Raw genomic sequence first — 27,851 nt, forward strand, 5'->3', positions numbered from 1 at the left:
TGGCCAACAGTTTGAGCGTTTTGCCATCAGCCTAATTGGCGCTGTACGAACATCGAAAGGAGCTTCGGGATCTCACCGCTAGGAGTGCCACTTGTCACAAACGGCGCTACTTTTAAATTTTCAAAGTGCCTCGAGATTTGATACTTCATCTACGGTAGTGGCAAAACGCTGAAACTGGTAGATAATTTTTAAATTACACGACACTACCGTGTATTTATATCACGGAATAGCGTCACTGTGTCCAATGACGCTACTTTTATATTTTAAAGAATACATACGCACATGATTCGTTCCGAATTTTATATCGGTTTTTACAGCGAAACCGGAAAAGATTATCATCAACATCATCTTTATATTTGTAAAACGAAATAGACTATTGTTGCGTGATACAGATGCAGCAGTCTCCTGAATATTTCTGTACCTTCAAAACATTCTTTAGCCATCCAATTTTCCTCAGAGATCCAATTTTTCTAAAAGAGACTCAAATGCAGCAGAATTTCGATTATTCAGCGTCCTCTAAACTCTGAATTTTACTCTGAATCAAAACTGACTGACAAAAGAATAGTAGAACTTCGGTTGCATTGGAATCAGTGCTGGGTAATCGGTTGCCGCATGCGTATAATAACAATTGACATAATAAAGCGAAAATGAGAAAAATACAACACTGTGTGTTGATTATCAAGACTGTACAAGAAAACAGCAATCGGGAGGGTGAATATCAGCGCGAAATCGTACGCGCAGTCGCGTTTCAGATATTCGCGGAGGAATTGCGTCTGGTGAACATAATTTTTTATTGCAGCTGTTAAAAACAATTTGCCATAAGTTCGGTTGTCGTTAAAATTTTTCGTGATCCTTAGCTGATCATCGAGCGCATACATTCGTGATCAACGTGTGATATTTCTTCAACTACAATCTACAGGTATCGAGTGTTTGCTCTTTGTAATTTTAGGAATATTGATCATCTAATGAAAAGCAGAGATTTCCGATTTCGATTCAGTTACAAATAGAGAACGTATTTTGAAATTGATCTGCAGAAGAATATTGCACGGATCATCGTCTTGCGATAAAGGATATAATTAATCTATCACTTAGACAATTTGTTCGACAAAACGGAAATGGATGAATGGTTTCGTTTGTTTCAATGACACGGAATTTCTTCTCAAAAGACGGTGGGTCAATGTTTATTTCGATGTCTTCTTTTTTAACATTGAGCTAGGATATGATTGATTATAAATGATGTTTATGTTAATTTATACATTTTGTTTAATACCTTTCGTTATTATGCAGATTAAGTACAACATAAATTTCGGATGGATTTAATACAATGAACAATTCGTTTATTCAGAATTATTGCCTGATGAATGTGATGCATATTAGACACTTGCCTTTGGTTTGTGTCACGAAGAATTAAATTCTTTTTTAGTAAGTGTAATCATATATTTAAATCTACTGAAAGCAATATTTTTTATAAACTTTATTGTATAATAATAAAAAAAAATTAAAGAAATAATAATAAAAATTGATCTCTGTGTTATATTGATATTTTCAATGTATCACAATTTGCTTATTGTTATTTGTTAATTAATTTACACAAATGTTCTCAAAATGAACGTCTAGTGTGGACATGGTAACAATGAATTCAGAAAAAACGGCATGTTGCCGGAAAGCAGGTGAAAGCAGTGATATTGGTGGAACAACCGATCGACAAAGGCGTAGAGATAATCAAAGAAATCAATGTAATAATCAGAATGGGGAGACATTCGACAAATATCAGAGTAGTCTTACATATCACATCACTGCCTCGTGTGCCGAAGATACACCCAATTACCTTGTATTCCAAAAAGTAAATTTTCATTAAAATATTTGTTAAAATATTTTGTTCATAGCATGTCATTATATATTCATTCATACATCCTATGTTTTTTAGATGGAAGCCATTGTAGAAAAAATGTCAGATGAAGTATCAGGTGTTCCAGTGAAAACAGTGAAGAGCTTTATGACAAAAACACCTTCAGTTTTTACGGGTAAAATATCTAAGAAAAATCAGTTTCAAATACATTCATTACTTTTCTTATGAGATTATTAATGCTGTGGAGTTATTACCGCAGGTACAGATTTAATATCATGGATGATGAAGACTATGACTATAGATGACCAAGAAGCTCTTCACATGGCACATCTTATGGCATCCCACGGATATTTTTTTCCTATCGACGACCACTGCCTTACTGTTAGAAACGATAATACGTTTTACAGATTTCAAACACCATATTTTTGGCCATCAAATTGTTGGAAACCAGAAAATACAGATTATGGTACGATAATTTTGTTAATGAGTAGTTTAAAGGAGGATATGACTAATTTGTTTTTCCAAAAAACCTTACACTTGGATCTAAATGTTGCAGCTGTTTATTTATGCAAGAGAACAATGCAGAATAAAACACGTTTAGAATTAGCAGATTACGAGGCTGAGAATTTGGCCAAATTACAAAAGATATTTTCACGAAAATGGGAGTTCATTTTTATGCAGGCAGAAGCACAAAGTAAAGTTGACAAAAAGAGAGATAAACTGGAACGCAAAGTGTTGGACAGTCAAGAAAGGGCTTTTTGGGATGTATATAGACCAATGGTATTATCTCATAATACTTATTACAGTTGTAATCTTTATCATCTATAAACTAAGAGTTATTTATTTAATTATTTATATATATATTTTAGCCTGGATGTGTGAATACTACAGAATTAGATACTAAAAAAGCATGTCGTAGTTGTAAATCAACTCCAGAATCAAGTTCACATTTACGACTAAAGCCTGGTGGTAGAGCACCGCAAACAGGATCAAAAGAGACACCGTCAGTGGAAGCATTGCGTAAAGAGATTGCAGAATTAAACAGTATACTAGATCGACCAAATACAAAAGTATCAAAAGTGTCAGAGGCGTAAGTAAAAGTTAGAATATTAAATTGAATATTATTCAATATTTTTACCATAAACTCTTAATTTTGCAAGTCACTGATAGTAATCCTCGCAAATTTTAGTCTCATTGGATATTTTGAGCAATATGTAGAGTATGATCCCTTTTTTACACAACCTGAATTCACAAACCCATGGGTATCAGATAATCCTGAAATGTGGGAACAAGAAAGATTAGCGTATGTAAATTTTTGTATCTTTATTGTGCCTATTTTTGTTGTATGTGAGATAATAGATATCATTTTTATTCTTTAACAGGAAAGAAGTATCAACAAGAAGAGTAAAACGATGGGCTTTCAGCCTTCAAGAACTATTACAAGACCCTGTTGGTAGAGACCAGCTCACAAGGTTTCTAGATAAGGAATTCAGTGGAGAAAATTTAAAGTAAGTAAATGGTGATCCGATTAGACCGATTATTACGAAAAAGGAAGCAAGATTAATATACATTCAATTCAATAGTAATCTTGTTTTAACCTGCAACCTCATCTTGCCCTCATACTTCTATTTACAACATGGAATTAATAGTATTGAATGTTGATTACAATGCCCAGATTTTGGGAAGCAGTTCAAGAATTGAAAACTTTACCCCAGAAAGAAATTCAAACTAAAATAAATGAAATTTGGAATGAATACTTGGGCCCAGACGCTAGTTGTCCAATTAACGTCGATTCTCAATCTTATGAGATAACGAAGAAGAATTTGCAGAAGCCTGATCGATGGTGCTTCGACGTAGCAGCGGTACAAGTTTAAATCAACAACTTTTTGTTAAAATATAAATGAACTTCTTAGAGTGATAGTCAAGTTCTAAAATAATGTGTTAAGATAATTAGAGTGAACGAATTGAATGCAATAGAGTTAGTAATGATAATAATCACACAGTGGGGCGTGAATAATAAGAAAATGTTCCGTACTATTGTTAAATTTTAGGCGCATGTTTATCACCTGATGAAAAGCGATAGTTATTCGAGATATCTACGGTCGGAAATGTATAAGGACTTTCTCAATGGCTCGAAGAAAAAGGTCAATATAACATTTATAAAGAGAAGTAACAGAGAACTGAATTATTCATAATTTATTTGATGATTAAATAATTTCTTTCGTTAAATTATTTCAGACTTCCGTGAAAGGTATTCGTTCTATCGTGTCATTCAGCGGAAGAAGAGACACAGCCACCTCCTAATCAGTACAATATCAATTATTTGGGTGTAGGAGTAATTCCAAAACTTAAACTGTATTTCCGTTGTTAGAAAGGATGGAGAAGGAACATTGTTTATTTAATAACTGTAAGATTTACGCATCACTCTGCAGAAGTAAGTACATTGATATTATTTATGTGAACAAAGCACAATTGTCTATTTTAATGTAACGTTTGTTACTAATTCTTTTATCATGGGAGATTCAAAGATATTTTGAACATTTCAGTGAGACGTTTACAAATAAATTTGTTCTACTGTACATAGAATAATTATGTGAGAAAAGTGATAATGAGAATTATATAAAATCTTATTTTAAATATACACTTTTAAATTACATACCATTGTGATGCTTGCTTGTTTAAGTTGTGATTGGTTCAAACAATATGTATCTGTCGACTAAAAATAAACAGAGCAATTACAAGGTAGTGGTTTCTAGACTATCTGTAAGGAAATGAATTCCGATTCACTGAATCGTTTTAACACATGTTTTTATTAATACATTTTAATTTACATGTAAAGAATTATATATGTATAATGTACTATGACAAGAATTAAAAAGAAAATGAAATTGAGCAAATATTCACAGTGACAGGAATGTAACAAAGTAAAGGAAAAGATTTCCTCAGTTAACTAAGTAACAAAAACCTACATGTAATTGAATAATTCTTCATTTCAATTATATTTTAATTTTATTTCTTATCTACAGACTGGTAGTTAAAAATAAAAAAAACTTAATCATATGAATACAGTCTATAAAAAGAAATATAAATATTCATGAGTAAATCAAATTACGAATTGAATAATTAAATATAGAATAGATGAACCATTTTTAAAGAAAAACGTATGATTTCTGCAAATGTCTAATTATCAAAATATTTAAATGATTACACTATTATTGTAAAATAGAGATCATTAATTTCATTACTTATTACAGATAATAAGTTTTTAAAAAATAAGTATCATGTGATAGAAAAAACGATATTAACGTAGATAAAAAATATTTCATCAATTTTGCTATATCTATTTTTTCTCAATGTGAATAGTAAACATAATATAATGCACTAAGTTTGTCATGAAGTTTGATGAGAAATATCTTAATATTCTGTGCTAGAACTCTCTTTATGGGAATAAACCGAGAGAAGAATAATTTATGAAAAATTTTTCATGAAAAAAGAATGAAACTCTTCGTTTATGAATGCAAAGTAAAAGTCATTTTTTTGTTACGTTACACATCAATTGATATATATGAAAATAAATTAAAGATTAAATTTAAAATTCTTAGAGTTATATATGTTTGGACATTTGAATTATACTTAATTATACGAAGTCATTATAATCAACATGTATAATTAATGTCTGTGTCTAAAAATACTTAAGTATAGAGTCCGAACAACTAACATATTTGATGGAAATATGATATGTAATGATGATAGACATTGTATATTTTATATGAGTATTCGTATAATACAAAATAGCATAGGTCTACATTACACACTAGTGCTTTGATAATCTATCACTTTTTAATCAATAGCAAATCAAAATTAATTTTATTGGTTAAATAATCTTTTACTCAATGAGTAATGGAAACAAAATGTAGATACGAAATATCTTTGATAATGTAATCAATTCAGAAAAAGTTGTACATGGTCATACTTATGTACTCAAATTTTTATTTCAACCTGATATGAAAACATAAAATTTCAATGGTTAAAATTTGAAATTAGTTTGTCAAATGTTACAAAAAACTATTCAAAATCAAAACCCATCCAAATGTTTAAATACAATGAAAACCTATATTAGATAAGGCAATTCGATTTAGCTAACAAAAATAGTTCGTGTTTCTTTAATGCTAATAAAATGTATGAAAATATACATTCATTATCAAAAAGTATTGGCATTGTACAAAATGATCAGGAAAAGTTTGTAACAAGTAACTCTTTTTTTAAACAAGGTTACTTTTGTAGATGTCAAATATAAAAAATTATCATTGTATAAAAAGAATCTTATTAATAAATCTTAATATAAAAAATATCTCGATATAAGTTTAATTTTTTAGTAAATTAGTGTGTTACATTGAGATTGTTTTATATTTAGTCTTATTAACACCGACTTGTAATAGATTATAAAGATCGGCACAGTATATTAACGTTGGACATTTTCAGTAACACTATGAGTAAATAATCTTGGAATTGGCATTAAAGTCAGTAACGCGTACATGTATCATACAATGAGTATAGGCAAACTGAATACCACCATTGATTTAGAGTTTAGAGCACCAAGAAATTGCTGAGAATTGTTTCGACTATATGTGATAATACTTTGGCACAATTCTAAAGTTTTTCAAAGTTCTATGAACAGAACAAGAGTCATTTTTATTCTTATACTATATCAATATTCAAGTTATTTATTTCTAAAGATAAAAACTGTTATCAGTTAATTTTCAATTCAAATTATTTCTGTTAAATAATGTGAATTATACGACATTGTAAGATTGTTATTAAGTAAAAACCATGTTCAATAAATTGTGTATTTGATTTTATAAATAGTTTTCTGAAAAATATAGTAATATTGTTATATGCGAATGGAGATCGATATTTTGACTAAGAACTTCTGTCCTGTGTATTGACACAATGATGATTGCATACTTTTAGATGAAAAAAAAAATAGTGAATTCCCTAAAACTTACATTAATGTATATATACACATTTCGCAACATTACATTGTAAAGTCTTAATGGTTTAGTATTTTATATAGATTTCTGTTTCTAGGACAATAATCATACGTTTGCACATTGCAGCATTCCTAACTACTAATTTAATTATTAATTATACTTAAAAGTAGTTTCATTTTTTTCTATGGAATGTGTTTAATACAATATTCGTCATTTAAAAAGTTGAAGAATTATATCACTGGTATGTAATCACTGTTAATGTTATTGCAGTGCTTCTTTCTCATTTTTATTACTCATAAGCATAATAATGTAATTATTTTATCTTTCAGTTATCCTTCAGATACTTTCTCTCCTAGATAGATTACTAATATTAATAAGTAAACTGTAAATTATTTAGTACTGTTAATGTACATGGAATTGTAGTTACTGTAATTATGTATACACTTTCACAACAGTGATGTCATTATTCGTGAAATAATACTATTATATTCTAAAGTGCTATTTTATACACCTTTAATTGAGAGACTAATTTATAGTTTGACAAATCAAAATAAAGTGAGTGAAACGAATTAAATATTTTTTCCTGATAAATTCTTAATCGGATAGCAATCCTCATACGATTATTAGAAAACCTAAAATACTTCACAGTTTGTAAAGGCACTTAAGATTCTGTATACAATATCATAATATAATACTAATGGTGTTACGTTGTTATACAGATTGTATATCCTTTTTATTCTTTCGTTTTATAAGTGGTACAACTGCCCATAATGCAGTGCCAAGAATAAGTATAATACCAAATGCCAAAAAGATCGGTTTGTACGAACCTACAGTTTCAAATATGGCACCACAGGCAGGTGGTCCAACAAGTTGAAGGACTCCGTTAACAAACAATGATATACCGTACGATGAGCTAAGTTTTTCAGTACCAAGCATATCCGCCAGAATCACTGTTGTAATACCAATATACATACCAGAAGATAGTCCAAACAGTCCACAAAAGAACGAAAGCATAGCATAACTTGTTGCCATGGGTAATAGCGCCAAAGCTAGTCCACTAGTACCGAGACCACCAACAAAATAGTAATACTTTGGTACAAAATTAATGTCCGACAATGAAGCACCACTGATTCTTCCAACTAGGTCAAAAGCAGAGACCACCGACAGAAGTAAAGCAGAGGAATTCCTGTCAAAGCCTTGTGAGATGGCATAAGAAGGCAGTAAGATCATAAAATTGGTATTGCTAATCGCTGAGGTAGTATTGGAAATCAAAATTACTAAATAAATTGGATCCCTAAGTACACTTAAATCGAAGAATTGTGATTTCTCTGGTTCCTCTACCTTGGATAACGATACCTTGGATACTGATTTCTCAGATAGTTCTCCTAAACTTTTCTTAGGGCTTTCAAGAACCTTTTCATCTTTACTCTTGCTTTGCGAATACCTTTTCATTTCTGAACTTCCATTCTTGTTATCCGTAACATTGGACTCTGATACAGTGCTTCCACGTCTTAATACACTTGCATTTTCATAGTTCAAAACACTTCCTTTTTCTTTGGTGAGATCCTTATCGCTTGAATTACAGGTATCTCCCTTCTCTACCTCTTTCTCTTTGTCTTCGAGTGAGCTTTCATTCTTATATTCTGAGCAATCAGTTTCTTTAGAGTCACTGGTTGTTTGAGAATCTTCATCCTCGAGTTTTTCTTCTTCCTTGAGCCTCTTGTCATCGTTCGATTGAGTTTCATTGTCAACGCTTAACACTACGATTTAAATACATATTAATGTACATAAGAAAGTACCAAACTTACTATAAGTAAATAGTAAGAAATCATAAGCATTGTATACACTTTTACTATCATAGAATATAGTATTTAATCTTGGCAAATTACCTGTCTCCTTTTTATCAAGGGCTGGTTCATCTATAGATAATGCATCATTATCAATTCCTTCTTCCACAGGCACAGAAATCATATGTTCCTCCACAGGGTGGTATAGTAAGCCACAGACTAATGTATTTAGTGTAATTGCACCCATTATTAATACAGCACCCCTGAATGATAAAAAAGACTTGTCAGAACTGTTGATGTAATTAGTTTAGAGTATCCTTAAAAAATCATCATTAATCGCTTTCAATCATTTAAGAAACGATTTTATATGCCTTAGCTTAGAGAATCATTAAGATACAATTACTAAAATTTTATATCCGTGTCACGTAACTACATTTTTTTTTCAATTGTTCCAGAAAAGTACTATTTCATTTTTGTACGTTATCATTCTCGGATTATGTAACATAGATTATTTTCTGCTAATGCACTTATTTTATCATTAGAACATGTGCTATATGTAAATACTGGGCGAGCGTAAAAGTTTTAATAGATTCTTAATGAATAGTGTGACCGTCATTATTTCATGGAAACAATAAATAATTTTTCTTGAGTGTCCTTAACAACGTACAGTCAGTTGCAAAAGTTTAAAAACCTGAAATATTTTAATTTTGTCCTGAGCGGTGAGACGATAAGCCTAAGCGTAAAATGGTAGCGCAAATTATTATTAAAAGTAATTTTAGACCGGAGTTTGAATTTCGCAGGCTCTTTATATACCGCCATCTAGGACATCTTCACTGCACATGGACAGTATCTATAACTCATTACGCATGTGCGAATCTATTTTAAATGCGCCACATTTACTAATAATCTAAATAATTAATTATAACACTAACATAAGTTTTAGTAGGCTACTTTAATTAAAATAAACAATAGCTTTGGGCAATAGTATATTTATTTGTCACCTTATGAAATCATATTAAGTCTGTTATAACAAGATTGATTTATTCTGTACCGTAATTTATGAAAGTAACCATTTTCTATATTGACTATTCACTAATAATAATAATAATAATAATAATAATAATAATAATAGAATAACATGATTACCTGTATCCGAAACAGTCGAGTAGATACTGCAAAAATGGCGGCAAAACGATGGTACCGATTGCGCTACCGGAAATGCATAGACCGTTGGCGAAACCTCGAAGCTTTTCAAAATAAGCGGTCACGATGTACACCGTTGGCGGGAAAGTCAATCCAGCACCGATTCCGACCATCAAGCCATAGCTGTATTTGTAAAATAAATGTTTATCCTTAATCAATTGTTCCTTCGTCGTCTCCTATATAGGTATACTGAGTGTTTCAATTAACTTGCTCATAAAAAACATTTTCATTATTTAAGTTTTGATGGTCTGGGTAAAAACCGACCCGGCTATCGTCAACCAAGAGTCAATTAATATCGGCTTGTGTATACTCAAACGAAAGCTTATGCATTGGGGAATTCAACCACTTGTATTTGATTTAATTGGAACACTCTGTAAGTTTTAAGAATCTTGATCACACGCTTCACGAAAACTATAATTTTTCGAATTTTTCGGTTGTGATTTTGAAGTGTACCGATCAATTCTAAGATCGTACCTAACGTATAAGTAGGAAACCGAGTTCGCAAAGTAACTCGACATCATTCCGCAAGCCGCGAATGCGCCACCGACGATGGTTACCGTTTTGTAGGAGTACTTTGTGGACAAGATACTCGATAAGGGACCTATAAAACATGTCTTTATCATTTTTCTTTACACAATGAAGGACGAAAGTGTTCGCAAACAAAGTACAAAGTGAACATTAACTTTCTACAGGGCGATTCGAAGCTTTAAAGGTGGATAGTACTTTGGTCGAGATATTGGATTCTTCCTTTTGTGCGCTTTAAAGATAACAAAGAAAAATTCTAGATTTCCATTTAAGAAACGAATTTACGTCCCTTCGTATAATTCAACTTTATCCTAAGCAGTTTTTCCATAAACTTCTTTAACATTCGATCAATGAAATATAACACTTCGTGCACATAAATTATTGTCACTATAATAACAAAATAAAAAAGAATAGATCCGCGTTACGAATGACGCACTCTGTCCGCATACAAATTAGCAGTTTTCCTGTTATTATGATTATTCTTTGGTGTTAATGACGCGTGCGTTTTAGTATTCCCGTCAGTCTAGAAAATTAGCAAACAATTGTTTATAAAACTTCGGAAACGTTTATTTCTAGAACCATGCTGAATAGGACGTTTGCCTTCTATTTTTGGAGTACTATACACCCTTGCAGCTGCGAACCGTTTCCATTTCAATCTCCCTGTATATTGGCAATTATAGTTAAACATGTACGCAGTATTTTCTCTATAAGCGTACTTCGACGACCTTCGTATCATTGCGTCGCCATTCACGCTTTTCCATGGCGTTAGCACGAGGGGCCTTACTTCCTGTTACATGTCGACCCGAGAGTGTTACGTTGCTTGTCCGCGATAGAATAATATTAAACGAAGGTATAAAACAGTCTTATGCAATCCGCATATATGAAAGTATATTGTGTCAATTTCTATGGAAGAATAACGAGTATCTGGAATAATTTGCTCGCAGGTCTGTGATTTATAGATTGCAGATCTACACAGACTTCTTTCGTTAATTCCGGTAAATTGAAACAATATTTTCAAGCATCTTTGTTACGAATACATCAATTCTGCAGTCCGTTGATTATTCTGCTGTCTCTTAATCGTGCAACACTCTGCGGTCACTTATAAAAGTTTTGAAGATTACTGAGTACAATGTTTCGGTATAATTATCAGTACAGAAATTCTAGTTTGTGTTTTGTCCTTCATTGTGTCCACGATGAAGAGAGAAAATGCTTGGAACATCAATATGCTGATAATGGCAAGCAACTATTGATACAATAAGAACCTCCGTTATCCTAAATTTTCTGAAATATTTTGCAACCGGTGTTGCAACAATTGTGTAAATACCATTGTCTAATTGCGCATCGCACGGTCGATACAATGTTTTCAGTAATAAAATTTAACTATAACCATAGAATATAATTCAGCCGAAGGTTTTACTTTACGGGTTGTAGAATATCGTGACAGTACTGCAAACGAAGATATCGGATATCGAACGCTTTGTTCCACGCAATCGTGCATGCTAATCAACGAATAAATTTGCAATCTGGTAACAATCGAACACAAAGCGATTATTCCCAACTAACGAGTGCTCTATTCCGGGAACGAAATTTCCATGTTTAACGGTTGATTTTTCTTTGTTGCTAATCGGATGGTGGAGGTTCTTATTACGTCTGAGGAACAAATGCGACACGACGGGTTTACCTAAGGAATTGTACAAGAAATAACATAACGCTGGCATCCACGAGGCAGCGGTGGAAGAAGCTTTGAAGACGTGGAGAAACTCGACAAAGAGGACGCCGAATGACTTCACAGTTCCTGGGATTAGGAAGTTGACGACCAGGGCGGATGTTAGGACGACCCAACCCCATCCTCCATCCGGCGGGACCAACTTTGTTTTCTTACTTTTCACGGTCATTTTCTTCTGGAGATTCTGAAGATCGTTTGACGAAGTTGATCTGAAAACATAACGGCAACGTTAGGTCTCTTTCATCGAGATTCACAATTGATTTCATTAAAGATAAAGATCTCATTGAACTCGTTCCAGATATTTTTCTACGCCAAGTTTTAGATAAAAGAATATGCTCTAAATGCATAATAATCTGCGATCTATTTATTGCATATTTTAAGAGCGTCCAAATAACTGGAATGCGTAATAACTACAGTCTGTTCATTGTGTTGTAGAACGAATGGAACAGCATTTTGGGGGTTGAATCGAGCAAATCATTGAACGGATAGTTGCTGAATGCGGTTTGGTATGCAAAAACGGGATTTTGAAGCGAATAAACAAAATTTCCATGCTCCGGTATTTGGTACAAGGCTGCGGGATAAAGTGAACGTGATTACAGCTATGTTTCCTGTGGAAAACAAAACATATCTTGTTTGCTATTTCCTTCGTGCTCGCTTAATTCCGCATGAACGATTTTTTCGTCTGTTTTCGAAAAGTCGCACGATCGTTTTCGAGATACGTACGAAAAGAGGACCAACAATATTTGCAAAGCAGCTTTATCGCGCGTTTGTTAGTGCGACTTGTTTTTTTCTCGAGACTTACGTAAAAACTAAGAAAACAAAGCTGCTTTTCTGTGATCGGCTATAAATCTGAATTGAGGAAAATTAATATTTTATCGAACGCTTGTCATCCTGTTTTATTACTATCGTTGCGCAACGATTATCAGTTAGCCTGCGTACGTCGTGTGGATAATTTGGAAAACCGAAGATTTGGTTTCTTAATTTAAAAGAAAAAAAATTGTAAGACGAGCTCGGGAACTAGTGGAAGCTACAATTTTATTTACGCATCGAATATTTCTATACTTTTACGATCTTGTGATTTTCTCAGATGCGGTAATCATCGTATTTCGTAATTATTATATAAAACTACAATTCTGAATAGTTTATACTCGTAAAGAAGGAAGGATTGACGTACCCAATAGTACAACTGAAAGATTAATTATTGCACATACAATTATCGGATTTAGAATCTTGTACGGACACGTAAGTTTGCATTTTTTACTGGATACTGTCGATTTTAATTACGTTCCTAAGCCTGCTTTAAGAAACTTTCCGCCTATTCATTACGGATTACAGCGAATCGATTATTTTAACTGTCGAACAAATCATTAGCGAGTGTCCGTGCGATGCGATTAATTGTTCGGCTCGCTGGATTTCCTGAATTATCGGACGAATCAGGATAGCCGGTCTCGGATTGTTTACAGAGAGTGAATTTGCAATCCTAAAAAATCAACATAACCGTCGACAATAGCAGTAATCGAATAAAATCTTCGCGCGGATCAACATAAACGGAGACTGTTAAGGAGTTGATGGTTTCTGTGGGAGGCAAAGTTTATAGGCAATTCACAGTTATCCGCCGTTGGGTATTTTGATAGTTCTATAAATTATTAGAAACGAAAAGACATCCCCAAGTGTCTCTCAATGTTCCATGCGGCGGTCGCAGACAATTTTTATTTTGCATAGATATAAATGTCTATTGTCGGGGCAGCTTATCGAAACGATAAACAAATATTCACAATAAAGAACGAATGATGATGTATCTAATATTGTTCGTGACGAACAACCGGCTATCTCTGACGTGCATGAGAGTCAGCGGAATTTTTCGTGATATCACGAGACGTTAATTACCAAGGAGCAATTGACACTTTGCTAAACGCACGTAAAAGTGCTAAAACTGCCCACGGATCGAGCGACCATCCCAGAACATCTAATAGACACGTTTGTTTCTGCTGTTTGCGTTACCTTTCTAGGTCACTAGAAAACCTCGAAAAAGCCGAGCCGTATTTAATCTTCGTATTTAATCTTCTGCTGAAAATATGAATGCCTTCGCAGCGAGATACCGTTTCCAAACTGTTTCCCGCTCTTCGATAAATTCGTTTATATTCGAGCTGTTATAATTTCGTAGAGAAAAACAGTCGTGCGAGAGACCCGGATACATTTTAAAGCTCGGAGCTTCGACGTTCGCTGTGCACCGCCCATTCTTTTCTGGAAAATTGGAACAGTCGAACATCGATAAACGCTTTCTGGAGTCACTGTACTTCGAAGTAATTACACCAATTTGTCGCACCGATATCTGCGCATTGTTCACGTGCCTAATTGGTGCATTTATTGCAATTACATATACAGTGAGCGACGAAAACATTCGTACGCTGGCATATCTTTGACTTCTACGTTATTTATTTAAATAAATTATACATTGAAGGCAAAGAAAATCCTTTACCGTATATCAGAGTAGAGTATACGTATAAATGTCGAAATACAAAAAAAGCTTTCGATTTAATATAAAGCGTTGTCTACGTGATTTAAAAAAATATAAAAATACAAAACGATAAAATTAAATAGAGAAGTTGCAAAAATAATCTTGTTTTTAATTTGTATTATTAGCTTCACACGTGTATTGTTTAACTAATAATATTATTTTTGGCCGATTTTTTTCGATATTGCATGAATATTAGCGGGTAAACGAGCCAAAAATGCACATTTTAATTTTACAAATTCTCTTTTACAACAGTAATTGCCCTTCAATGTCATATCCGCGTGTCTTTCACGAAACTTATAGGTCTGCATATTTACGGTAAAAAAATGTTCAGACGAAACGACGAACGGTAAAGTTACTGGACGAACTTCGATACAGAAGAAACATTTATTATTAATTGATTACCAAACATTGCTCGCCTCGTTTCCACTTTCCACCAGTGCACAGTTTCCCAACATAGTGCTGCAAAATGATGCACTGAACATTGTATAACTTCGTTCAACGCGTACTTTCTCAAATTTTCGGTTTTTAAGTTCTCTTTACAGATACACGATTCTCATTTTCTTTGAGAGTTCAACATTTCTTTAGGGGTTCAACGTTTCAATTTTCTCCGCGAGAACAACGTTTAAATTTGCTTTATGGGTTGAACATTTAAGTCGTCCTTGATTGCTCTTAAACCGATTACTTACTCGAATTTGTTTCTTCAACTGGATTGTAGGTAACAGCGATCCATGTATTAATAAAACGGTGAATTGTACTGGTGGGAGAAAACAAAATGTTACGACTTCGGCAATTAGGTGCCCTATTGACCACCAATTTTCTGTCTCGATAACCGGCGACACGTGACGCTGCATAAGCGTGCACTTTAACATTTTTCGACGATTGTCCCCCGGCCGAATAAAGTGCTCGGTCTCTCTAATCAGCGTAAACACCGTTTACATGCAGCCGCGATGTAACGTATTGTTTTTCCAATTTTTCAACGTGTTATATTTGTCGATATCCGTAATGCTATTTAACGTTTGATTTATTGAATATCTATCCACGCTCGACCAACACGGAAAATTTAAACAATATCAAACGAACAAATTACAGGGATTTTACAAGAAAAATGATTCCGACAAAAATTCCGAATACAAACGCCGAAAGGAGAAATTGTTTATAAACTGCTCGCAACATATAAACGATGCTGCCATCAAGTCCCGAGCGGAGTCGCGCGTTATAGCGCTGAAGCAAATAGCAAAAACCACCCTATTTTTAGCGTTCTAAACCGGGCCCTGTGGTTCAACGGAAAAATGTTTTTATACGACCTTCAGTGACCTTGAAGGTCTCGGTGTTGCAGGTCGTTGAATTCGTCTTCGAAGCGGCTATCGCGTACGTGCAAACAAGATACAGCATTCCACTCCGACAAAAAACAAGATTGGCCTTCGTACCTCATTAATTCTTCCCAACGGAATCGAATTATTGTTACCGTGCGCCGGCCGTCAACAAATTATGCCACTCTTGCTGTCAACGTAGACCCGTGTCACAGATAATTCACAGAAATATCACGATATGTAAACGCAATTGTATTTTGCTGCATAATAATATATATTTATATTATAATAATAACAACAACAACAATAATGATCTAGAGTGATTAATAGAGAATTATTTAAACGAACAATGTCTTTATCTCAGAATGATGATTCTGCTCATGTTCTGTGGCACATTTCCTTCGAGAAACCGATGGATACATATCTAAGCGTGCAGCAAAGAAGCGAACGTATAATCTATCCATCGCATAAATCCTTAGATTACGTATCTCTATGCAAATCCGTTTATTTTCTGAAAATATTCTACCGAAAGAGAACAAAGGATTCAACGACAGCATGGACGAAGTAGTAAAAGTATCCGTCGATGTTCGTCGCGTAAACATTCCCTAATATTTTGTTTTTTCTAAAAATTCGCGAATACCGCGAGTTCACGATGATCCACAAATAACTATGAGACTAATTATCGCCTCGGTGGAAGAGCGCAGGGAATCCGATAAATATCAATGCGTTTGCTTCGCTGAACCACGAGAACAGCATATTTTCTTGTCTTTGGTCAAAGATCTAAATGCGCGGCTCAGAGACGAATGAACATCTTTGGCAGCCGGCAAGCATGCGGCATAATCCGGTGGAAAAAAAAAGAATATTTAAAATAGCCGACGATGCACGGTTCAGATTAAAATAGCATCTGAAATGGGATGCGAGATGCATAAACCTGATGCATAAAATAAATTGTCTTGATACGGGCGAAGATAAGGTTGCCGCCGAGGTATTCGGCTTCGGATGCACTGTCAAGCCAAGTTTAGAAATTATACACATAATTGGGAAAAAAAGAACGTCTGTTACCGTCGATAAACTTAGTTTCATATTAAACGGAATGATCGGACGAATACTCAGGGACAAAAAACCAGAGATAAGGACAGTGTTCTAGCGTTATGAATAATTAGCCGACCGACCATTCACCGACCGAATTAACTCGAAGGATACTATTTTCGGCGTCCTCTAAACGATATAAGTACTAGAAACATTTTAAATAAATTCCACAACAATTTAGGACATTTTTGGAGCGAAATCCTGTTGTTCAACTACAGTCATTTGGTAGTCGTCGCTGCAGAAATTTTTGTCTCTAAAATTATGAATAATATTACGAATAAAATGTCTGGCGAGTAAAACAGCACGATGACGAAGCAACAACGAATTAACAAAATATCAAGAAAGAAAGACGACGAAAGTAACGGGGGGCCGGGGCAGCGAGACGACAAAGTGACAAAGTAGCAAAGAATCGAGCGAAGGAGCTTGGGAATGAGTCAAGAAAAGAAATCGATCGTCGAACTAAATGAAGACATCGTGTGCAGAAAAGATCGACGGTGTTCGACGGGAACAATAAATTACCTGGCTAATTTCCGCGCGTGTGTGTCAACGAGGAATGAGGAAAATGGCGGAAAACAAGTGTCGCACGGGTCTGATCGGCTCCGAAGCCCAGCCGAAGAAGAAGCCGGACCCCGTGTGTATTTCATCCCGCGTATGAATACAAATCATTCTGAATCATTTTCATAAAGGTCAGATAACGTTCGACGAGGAAATACCACGGTAAGTTACTGGAAGCGCCTTGGGGCACGACCATTTTAAATTGCCGGCGCTTAAGAGGCTCGAACGATCGTCTAAGAACGCGCGGAACTTCTTAAATATCCTCTTCAACGAAAACAAGTCTTCGCCAGGTATTTGCACCGAAACACGGATATCTAAAAATAGCAGTTACGACGCTTTTCAATTCGGCAAAACCGCCGTGGAAAATATTAAACCTGTCCGGCGTTGCATCTTTATGCAGAAGAAGGCATTCTCTGGCTGTGCTGGAAGTTATTTCTCTTCTTCAATCATTTTAATCGGCAGGTACGACAGTATTCCCGTGTTCTACTGTTTCGTCCACTTAAGATTGCCACGAGCCCGTGAAATCGTTGCCGCACCGTGAATGCGCTTCGCGCGCATTCCATTTTCTTCTGCAATTTTTTTTATCTTTATTCATTTTCGTTCATGGTTTTTGCCATTTTCAATCGCTGTCGCAGAAACGGCTCTTCGCGACAAACGATAATATATTTAACTGTTAAAATATCTCGACGATATTGTCGACGATATTTGCATAAATAATATCAATGATTCCGAACGACGAGTAACGAGAGATAATAGGGAATTTTCGGCGTGGCCGTAAATCCCGAGACGAGACGGCGAATGTTTCCGCGTAATAAAATTTCCGGTTTCGGTCCCCCTTTTTTAACGAAATGAAAGACGCCTCGGCGATCGTGGATCGCGATGAGGACAACAACCTAATACAGCGTGACCTTGGGTGGCACACACGAGCGACCTTGAACGGGAAAAATCGCCGAGCACGAGTTCACCACGCCGCGGCGGAAGATGTTCGATGGAACTGGAGTAGAACTGAAACAATTTGTGTTACGCGATTCGCCTTCCTTTTTTACTCTGTGCTTAATCTATTCGATCGTAAAACCGCGCGATGCAGCACATGAATATATGTATGTATATCGCAATCAGGTTGCGGGACTTTTTTTCAGTTCTTTGACGAAAACGAGTAGGTGAAATTGCGGAGTCGTTGCCATGAAATTATGCACTGTTAAATAAAGTACCGTATACATATACACGTCACCCTGTATAAATATACAATAGAATTATTATATTGTTTAAAAGCTTGATTCGATCAAAGGCTTCATTAAGCTCTAAATTGTGGCGAACAAAATCGTATTGTACATGTAAAATTGCAATATACGGTAATTTCTCCCTAATTCGCCTTAAACACCCTAAACTTGTTTTTACAGTTGTGGACAATCGGTAACTGTACAAAGACGAGCCGCAAAGGCTCGCATAATCGTATCTCCTCTCCCAAAAATTGTCCATTTTTGTGCACAATCTGAACGCGAATTAGGGAGAATTTGATACTACGACGAATCTTTTCGTCGAGAAAATTTCCGAGCCGCGTTTCGCAGGAAAGCTTCCATCGGCCCGATAATTTTTCTACTAATTGGCCCGCGTAAACGTCTGGGCGCAGTGATTAATTCGTGGAAGGATTATATTTAGCGGCGGATCGTCGAATCGGCTTATTTATGAAAGTAATTTAATCATCTTCGGTATAGGTTGCATCGTCGGCGAAGGCTTTTTCAGCCAGCGACAAATCATTGAGTCATTAGTGGCTTATGCTCCTTGAAAGTTGTTTATACCTGTACACGCAATCATCTCAATATTTGCGGGCATTATTTCAGGGCTAAAAATGAGCGTGTATCGACGGAAGGCCGTTAACGCCGTCGAGAAAGTTGATTAGCCGTCGGTGAATGATTTTTTAATTGCCCGTTTACTAGAAAATATTATGTCACGCGCCGTTCATTGTCGCCGATCCTTTCCTTCGGACGATTACTCACGATTTATTTCGATTTACATGTGCGAGAAGCGTACTTGCCATGGTGTAAACACCGATCGAACACGGTGATCGACTGACGACTTGGGAAAAAGTTTCTGCTCGCCGAGGCGACAACCGTGGGATACCAGTCTTTTGTCTTTAGTATTTTTATTTTAAAGAAGGTCCGCCGATTGTCCTTGTTTCAAATGGAAAATGCAAGGTTCGAGCATCGACAAAAATCTTAACTACAATTTTTAGATCAATGTCCAGCTTTTAAACATTAAAATCACGATAAGAGAATGTTCCATTATCTATGGGAATTTCGAAAAATTCAAAATAAAAAGGCCTGCCTCGCGAAGAGATTATACAAAGGTGAAAAGATCAATGTTTAAAAAGTCATCGATACTAAAAGAGTATTGAACCGAATTTTAGGTAACAATTTAATTACATATGTATAAAATTCACAGACTAATTAGAAGTCAGCGTATTTTCTCTAATTTTCTATCGATATTTTCTTAATATTTGACTGACGAATGTAAAATTTTGCGATCGACTGTACAGAGTTGCGAGATTCACTTTCATTGCACAAAATTGCCCGGATAGATAGTTTTATTTTGTTGTTCTAACAGATTCTACCGCGATCCCCGTTGCCATTATCGAAAGAGCCGGCGCGTTTGCGTAAAACAATTATTTAATTTGCCGAAGGATTAATTACATTCGAATGATGCAACTTGCATACAATTTTTAATTGCCCTTAGTTAGCGCAGCTTTCGCACGCAATCGAACGTCACGTGTACCACTCGGGAGAATAATACCAGGCTGCCGACAAATTGCCAACGATATTATTCTCTCCGACCGTTTTCTTCTCGAACGATCGCGAAACCGTTTCTTTCTTAATTTTGCGCTAACACGGTGATTCACAACGATAGAGAGCCTGTCCCCGTTCATAAGCAATCTCGCGAAATGAATGAAAATTATAACGTGCCAACGGAGATCAATTTTTAGACGTGTCGGTAATTTTTTACTAATTCGTGCAGTAACGAGAAAATAATTGTCGCGGTGTCGCTAAAAGTTCGGCAAAAAGTTAAATTATTCTAGCGTTGTTTACGAGCGATGTTGCAAAATGATTATAAAGTCGTCTATAAAAAATGTTACGCAGGATATAACTTCGATCATTAAATATTCTAGCACTGTGTTATTAAGTAATCTAGCGAGTACAGGTAAAACGGTGCGTGCGCTGATTTATAGATCGAACATTGAATAGTAAGAAAAATTAAAAGAATTTAAGAATGCTGTTAAACTTCTTGAGGAAGAGAATCAATTTTTATTCCTTGCGATTCGAATAGAAAGCATTTCTTTTACATATATAAAGATCAGTCTGATGATAAGTCTTCGAAAAATACAACGCGATCCGCAAATAATACGCGTACACAAAATAGTACCTCGATCACCGTTATCAATCAGTGTAGACGTTATTAATGAACAGTTGATTCACTCTCTACACGCAATTGATTGACGATATCGTACGATAAATCTTTGATTCGTTTAGAATCGCGACGTTCAACTCGGTAATGGCTGGAAAAGCTTCATTAAGAAATGTTTGCCGACTGCAGCTTCGTTCATTAACTATTCCATTATTATGCGCGAAACATCCTTATAAATTTTGCTACCTCACGGCGATTTAAAATGGAAAAATATTAGCATTTCCCGGAAAAAACATTATAAAACGTGAAGCCATCGGCGTCGCCGCGCCGGCAACATTAAATTTATCTGATTCGATTTGAAACCATCGGAAAGATCGATGCTGGTTCCAGGGATTATGCTAACTGATAAGAAAAAAAACATTCAACCGAAAAACAGAAGACGAGGTTTTTGCAGGCCTATTTTTATGTTACGGTTCATTAAAATTCAATTACCATTTGTCTGCTAGAGTTCCATTGCTGCGCACAATGCCGCTAATTAAAGTGCTATTGTGATTAATTGATCGAAAAACTGCGTTTTCTATGTAATCTTATTAACCACGGCGCAATTGCAAGCAAGTAATCTTACATAATTCTGTGAAATGTGCACACATATTATTATGTTTATAATTTGATAATTTTGTAATTTTGCGAATTTGCAATAGAGGAAATTGGTTTAATTGTTTGCGGTAAAAAACAGCGATACGTGGGTACGTATCGGTTTGTGTCAATTGTGTTTCCGAGCGCACACGAAAACTTATTCAGTCAACAATCACGGTCGGTTGATTAATAGGTTGACTGGGGAAAAACCTTCCTCGAAGCATAAAATTCATGAATAATAATTGGCGAACAACGACGACAGTAATTCTCGGTTGTTCTGACAAGTAAAAATGAAATTTAGATTAACGCTGATTAGAAATTTCGCAAAACAGATATTTAACATTTACGGACGTTTAAAATCCGAAGTTTTATGAACATGTAAAACTGCGAGATCTTGGTTATTTTGAAATCAAATTTTCAGAATTCGCGAAACATGAAGTCTCGAAACTTTAAACATTGTAATGCGAAATGTTAACATCGAAGATCTGAGAATTTAAAATTATTCTCATGTGCATCTTATCTTGTGCAAGAGATCCTGCAAAAGGTTTTCTAGTCAATTATGTAATCTCCGTTGTTTTCAAGTATCCTTTTGCCATTGGCTATCGGCGCTGTAATGTCCCTACACAAAATCAGCTCGAACCAATGTAAATCGACCATGGATATACATATGCAATTTAATATCGCTGAAACAAACATATCAGTTTACATAACTATGCGAAGATTGCATAAAATACTGAACAAGGCGAACAGAATGAAGTTTATAAAAAGAGAAATAGACAAAATTTACATTAAGATACGTGCTACCTTGTTGCATATAAAAATAATGTTGGGACACGTATTGCATTGCTGTATAGAAAACATAATTTTCAGATTGCATTATTGCCTTATTGCTGAGAAGCATAATATTGCTGAAAAGAAGAAAAAACTAACCGTCTAAAGAATCGGCAACAATAAATGATAAATATACATATATATTACAATATAAGCTTAACAAACGTTCAAAATTAAATGCGCGAAGAACGCATTCTCTAAAGAAACGCCTCGCAAAGTTACAAAACGAACTGACCATTAAAAATCATGACCAGAACCGTCTGCAGACAGCAGTAACAGTACAATGTTAAAAATGAAAAGTAAAAAATACATTCACCAAATAAATGCCTTGCGGGAGGCATTTGCTTACTACGTCTAAAACGAACTAGCTATTAAAAATCGTTACAAGAACCGTCTGCATGCGGTAATAACAGACAGCAATTACGTTGTACAATGTTGAAAATAACGAAATAAAATGATTGGGAATAAGCTTCTCTAAATTCGAGAATCCTAAACCAAGCTTGCCATTCAAAATCATTAAAGGAATATCAAGCAACAGCAGTTAGCAAATCTACGATATAATGTTGAAACTTGAATGTAGAAAATGGAATAATTGAGAAGAAGCTTCACGAAATTGCAAGCAAGGCAAACTGGCGAATTAAAAATCCTTAACAGAACTGTCTGCGAATACATGAGACGAAGCTTTTTAGACAGATCCAAAAGCAATTAACAAGAAATTAAGACGACAGGGACCAGCGAGAAAAGGGAGGAGCAACCTAGAATGAAAAGAAGAAGTTGGCAAGGCGACTATGAGGATGACCATAGACCCAAAAATCGTGGTGCGAGAGGCGCACGTTGGAAAAGAAAACGGCGGCCGTAGTAACGGCCCGGGCCCGGGAGCAACATTAAGCCGCATAATTGTTACATTCGAAAGACATAAACGTGCACTGACCTGCTGAGAGGTTCCGCGACCCGTGCGAACGTTGGCCGGTTCACGATACTGGGTGACACTAGTTTCTGGTTTAGGCAGAGAAGGCCGGACAGAGGCCGGGCAGAGGAATCTTCATGGGAGGAGGACGTTCACTATCATCGCGAGTCTTGAACTAGACTGTGCACAGGCACCGAAGAACTTGTTCCTTTCCCTCTTCCTTTTCTTTCAGTCCAACTCGAGCCGGAGCTGGAGGCGGAGGGACACTCGAAGGTTGCCCTCGGCTTCAACGAAACCAAAATGGTGATGCCGAGCATATTGCCGGCGAGCAAGGCATCATAAATCCGAACCGGGACCGTCCTCTCGGCTTTCTCGGGTACCCTGGATCCTTGCCCAGTCCCAGGATCCTTCAGTCATCGCCAGGACCCTCTTCGGATGCTCCCCGAGTCCTCTTCAACCCTGGACCCACGACCAGATATCCCTTTTACCAGACTAGCCTAAGAAAAGAAAACTTATTCAGAATGAACCTTAAAATTATACAAATATACAATTTCTAAACTGTTTTTCACACGTAACAGCAAGAAAGTGTCACTTCTAAGTGGAAAGTACAATTCAGATCAAAGCTATAATCCCTAGAGAAATATATACATAACAAGGAATTAGTTCTGCTTGAAGTTAATTAATCAATCAGGTCAAGGCTCGCATTAAATGGCCTGTTGCTTCGTTATTTCCGCGAATTCGACCGGAAAATATTGAGAGTATATTTTCGAAACGTGCCCCTGATTGATACGGAAAAGAAAAACCGATATTTATTGAGCTAGTTACACGAGTATCGCTACTTGAGATGCTACGTGAATCACCGGTCATTGCAAAAACCGCAGAATCAATGAAAGAAATGATCTTCCGACTACGAGAATTTATTCGGTTATGAATAATGTAGATCTTCCGTGAATCACCGACTCTGTTTTCCACGTGTAATTCTGAAACTTCTACTTGTCATTCGACCGGCTTACAATCGCAGACGATCAATTTGTTTGTCCTATTTATTTGGTATTGTCATTTTAAATTGGAAATGTGCGATCTTGGCTCGTAAACCACATTTCACGATCTTGTGTGTTATACTTAGACTGCAGATGTTCATGCAAGATTTTCTACATCGATTTCAATAGGAACCAAGATTAATAGTTCGATACACTACGAATAATTCTATTTTCCATTTACATCTTGTATATGTATTTGCATTAACATGAAATGTGATCGGTTGAAAAAGATGGTTTTCCCAGTTCAATAAGAAATAGATAATTTTCGCTTGTTTCTCAAGAGTTATGCAAGTCTCTTCTGGCTAAATTACTGTAATTATTTGTTATTTCATTCATTCAAATGCTTATTTGCTTACTATTTGTCCGGTGTGCAATAATTCAGAACAGAGTGCATTACAAAAGCAACAGTTTCTAGTTCATTGGCTTTTACTTTTCTCTTTACTTGTACTTCTGTTGGATTTCTACTCTCACTTCAAGCAATCCACAGAAGTGATGAGTGCATCAATATTTAAATGGAAACTAAATATCTGAGTACATTTTCTATAACACTATTGTGTAACAACTATGTTTATGATTTAAATATTTAAATTCTGAATTAAATAACAAATACCATATTTATAACTTAGATGTTTAATTTTTAAATGAAATAACAAATACTATATTCAGTGATCTTAACTTCTGCGATGAAAACACGCGTCTGAACATGGAGATAACACAGAATGCCCGTGTGCTTCGCAGATTGCGACAATTATCGAAAATTGACAAGAAAATAGCGTTTTCATACATTCACAATTGCGTAATGGCACAGGGGAAAGTAGACAGTCGCGAAATGGATACATATTAGTTTACCGTTTGCGTGAAACGCGCTCTACAAGACACAACTATTAAAAGTATTTAGCAATTTCGTAAAAATTCACTAGAAACAAATTCATTGATTAACTACCTGCTTACTTCCCATGTTAATTACTTTCTGTTAGTTATACTTCGCACATACTTCCGTAACGGAAAATATTAGATTATTTATATTTTTGAAACTGTACGTGGAAGTAGCAATATGGCGACCGAAAGGAGCTGCCATGTTTGGCAATTTATAATAATATATGACATTGTAAACTCTGCAGAACGCAGCTTCCAAATTATTAACATATTATACAAGAAATAAATGTTACCAGAGAGTGAAATCTACTGCAAAAAAAGCTGTAACGTACAAAGACTTCCCACTGTAATGGCAAATACTGTTATTTACAGAAACTCATAGTTGATATTACTTAAATAGTAATAATAATAATTTTGCAGTGTAACGGCAATGCAATGTTATTACGCCCAATGAACCATAGTAACAACTAAAAATGACAAATACTCAAGCAGCTCGTAGTTTCGCAGGAACGCCTATCCCGGCTGGAAAAGTATTTTCGTAGAAATCGTTCGAGTTTTCACTGCATCGCGAATTCCACGCTATCGTGTGACACAACCAGCGACCGAATGCCAACGAATGCGTCGTGTGTGTGCCACGAGGTAGTCGTTCTCGAGCACAATATACTTATTTTGCAACGAAGAAAAAGTAAGCGAGAAGGCGCAGAAAAAGAAGGCGCAAAGAAGAGCAAGAAAAACGCGACTGAGATCTATTGGATCGTCCGAGAGGTATCCAAGGGTTCACCTTATTCACCTACGGACCAGAGATCCCATTGATCATTTCGTTCGGCTAATTCTCTTTGTTTACGACACTAGTTCGTGTACACGATCGACACACGGAACAAAAGGAGCACGAGAATGAGAAGTCCGTCGACGGGCAACCCAATAATTACCCCAGCGAATAATTTCACTAGGGTGTGCACCAACCGCGTACCGAAACTGGGCTGAAAATCTGTAGAGTATTGTGGCTGTCCCCTCGCATGAATGTACCAGGTAAGTTCACTTAGCGGCCCTGGTGCTAGACGCAGTTGCCTGTACAGCCAATAAACCATGCGAAACGCGCGGGTAAAAGCTAAGAAGGGTGGGAGATGCCTCCTTCCAGATCCTCTGTTGTGTGTGCACCACCGGTTCTCACCTTTATCCGAGCGAGCACGCAGACCACCGGCCATTAGAGATGGGACTAAGTCTGCAATAGTGGACAAAACTGTAGAACATTGTCCTAACAACGGCTTATTGTTCTCATGCTGCACATTCTCTTAATTCATATACAAATACTTTGAAGTTTCTGAAACTCTAAATTGTATCTGTCTAAATTGTACAAATCTAGTATTGTTTCTCAACATTCATTGTACAACTACTTCTGTTATTGTCCACCAAATTTGTACAATTGTAACAGTACTGCATTATATTAAAAAAGACCTTACTGGATTGATGAAGCTTTGAGCTTCATATATAATACAATAATAGACCTTGTGTATGAATCAGCCATTTGATGTACAGCATGTAGCCATTTGTAACTAATTAGAGATATCTTAAGGAAATAACACAAGAAACGTTTAAGAGTAAAAATAATGGAGTTTCACTTGGACAGTATCATAAAACATTGTCATTGAAGATACTTTCCCACATGACTTTGCTGCTTTGTCAGATATTGATGCCAGTAATGAGTAAAGCTGCCTTTGTCTAGAAATACCTGAATAGAAATGTTCTGCTTTCCATCTTTGTGTATCATTCATATGAGTTTAGTCCATGAATGCATTGAAAACTGCAATCAAAATTGATGTGTTGTTAGTATAGGAATACTTTTAGATATTCTTACTGAGCAAACAACTATATCATCATGTTAAAGTATGTCATAGTTTTGAATTTCTTCTCTGATTAATTCTGGAGAATCAGTACATAGTTAATTTCAAACTTACAACTTCATTGGAAAAGAGGCCTATCATTATTGTTGTAGAGCTCCCCATGTACTGCAAACAATCTCTTACTTTAATTAGTAAGTAATAACAATTTTCAATGGCAAATACTCTGTATTTAAATAGTTAGCTTACATGGCTTAATGGTTGGTAGTATTACTTCCATGATCTCCAACCTGTTGAGAGATTTTTTGTGATTGTAGATAATGAAGGTTCTGCAATGATAGGAAGAAGTTTACTACAAATTTTATAAAAAATTCTTAATATTTATTGAGAGACAGGCTCAATAAATATAAATAATAGAATAAATGAATAGAATTTCAAACTTCAGCATACTAAGAATCATAATCTTGGATTGTACAACATAGCCATCTAGAAGGACAATATAAAGAAGCAGCTTTACTTAAAATTAAAATAAACATTAAGGAATGCATTCCAATATAATGAACTCTTTTAAATTTACTACATTTAACTCTGAACTTACGGACTCTGCGTTTTGTGCGTTACGAAATCTTCAGTTTTAAAATCGGTTCAACAGCGACCTCCTACGGAAAAATCCGACACTGTTTATCGAACAAACGGATACTAACTTTAAATTTTTAAAATTTTTCAAAATTCAAACATTGCAATCAAAAGTTTTGACGATAGAAATAATTC

At 35.4% G+C, this 27,851-nt stretch overlaps 2 protein-coding genes across 10 annotated transcripts; one reads left to right on the forward strand and one right to left on the reverse strand.

Annotated features, from left to right (window-relative positions):
- Positions 1-723: 723 nt before the first annotated feature.
- RSG7 (regulator of G-protein signaling 7) lies at positions 724-8,149 on the forward strand. 6 transcript variants are annotated; one of them, XR_013033538.1, is made up of 13 exons: positions 724-1,169; positions 1,288-1,422; positions 1,618-1,843; positions 1,928-2,024; positions 2,109-2,315; positions 2,406-2,629; positions 2,719-2,939; positions 3,039-3,152; positions 3,232-3,357; positions 3,525-3,711; positions 3,901-3,993; positions 4,088-4,283; positions 6,938-8,149. XR_013033538.1 is itself a non-coding variant. In XM_076522388.1 (13 exons), exons 4-13 carry the CDS (start codon positions 1,625-1,627, stop codon positions 4,151-4,153), a joined length of 1,554 nt encoding a protein of 517 aa, XP_076378503.1. In that variant the 5' UTR covers positions 724-919; positions 977-1,169; positions 1,288-1,422; positions 1,618-1,624; the 3' UTR covers positions 4,154-4,594. The 6 variants fall into 6 exon arrangements, 3 of the variants coding, with proteins under 3 accessions (XP_076378503.1, XP_033337704.1, XP_033337703.1); XR_013033537.1 differs by lacking the exon at positions 6,938-8,149 and adding an exon at positions 4,378-4,594; XR_004491958.2 differs by lacking the exon at positions 6,938-8,149 and adding an exon at positions 4,396-4,594.
- On the reverse strand, positions 6,192-25,862 carry LOC117226967 (monocarboxylate transporter 12). Of its 4 annotated transcripts, XM_033481782.2 has the most exons (7): positions 25,727-25,862; positions 23,351-23,823; positions 12,037-12,290; positions 10,305-10,431; positions 9,774-9,953; positions 8,730-8,890; positions 6,192-8,600 (listed from the first exon to the last, which is right to left on the reverse strand). In XM_033481782.2, exons 3-7 carry the CDS (start codon positions 12,248-12,250, stop codon positions 7,552-7,554), a joined length of 1,731 nt encoding a protein of 576 aa, XP_033337673.2. In that variant the 5' UTR covers positions 12,251-12,290; positions 23,351-23,823; positions 25,727-25,862; the 3' UTR covers positions 6,192-7,551. The 4 variants fall into 4 exon arrangements, with proteins under 4 accessions (XP_033337673.2, XP_076378500.1, XP_076378499.1 ...); XM_076522385.1 differs by lacking the exons at positions 23,351-23,823; positions 25,727-25,862 and adding an exon at positions 15,286-15,425; XM_076522384.1 differs by lacking the exons at positions 23,351-23,823; positions 25,727-25,862 and adding an exon at positions 15,002-15,113.
- Between the last annotated feature and the right edge of the window lie 1,989 nt (positions 25,863-27,851).

Source organism: Megalopta genalis, chromosome 5, assembly GCF_051020955.1.
Source record: "Megalopta genalis isolate 19385.01 chromosome 5, iyMegGena1_principal, whole genome shotgun sequence".
Lineage (NCBI taxonomy): Eukaryota > Metazoa > Arthropoda > Insecta > Hymenoptera > Halictidae > Megalopta > Megalopta genalis.

Excerpts from the sequence above, each read along its gene's own strand:
- RSG7 (XM_076522388.1), top strand. The coding sequence starts at position 1,625 with ATGGTAACAATGAATTCAGAAAAAACGGCATGTTGCCGGAAAGCAGGT. Across the intron at positions 1,844-1,927 it reads ATTACCTTGTATTCCAAAAA|ATGGAAGCCATTGTAGAAAA; the intron begins GTAAATTTTCAT and ends TATGTTTTTTAG. Across the intron at positions 2,940-3,038 it reads GTATCAAAAGTGTCAGAGGC|TCTCATTGGATATTTTGAGC; the intron begins GTAAGTAAAAGT and ends CGCAAATTTTAG.
- LOC117226967 (XM_033481782.2), bottom strand. The coding sequence starts at position 12,250 with ATGACCGTGAAAAGTAAGAAAACAAAGTTGGTCCCGCCGGATGGAGGA. Across the intron at positions 9,954-10,304 it reads GTTTCCTACTTATACGTTAG|CTATGGCTTGATGGTCGGAA; the intron begins GTACGATCTTAG and ends TTACAAATACAG. Across the intron at positions 8,601-8,729 it reads CCTTGATAAAAAGGAGACAG|TGTTAAGCGTTGACAATGAA; the intron begins GTAATTTGCCAA and ends TTTAAATCGTAG.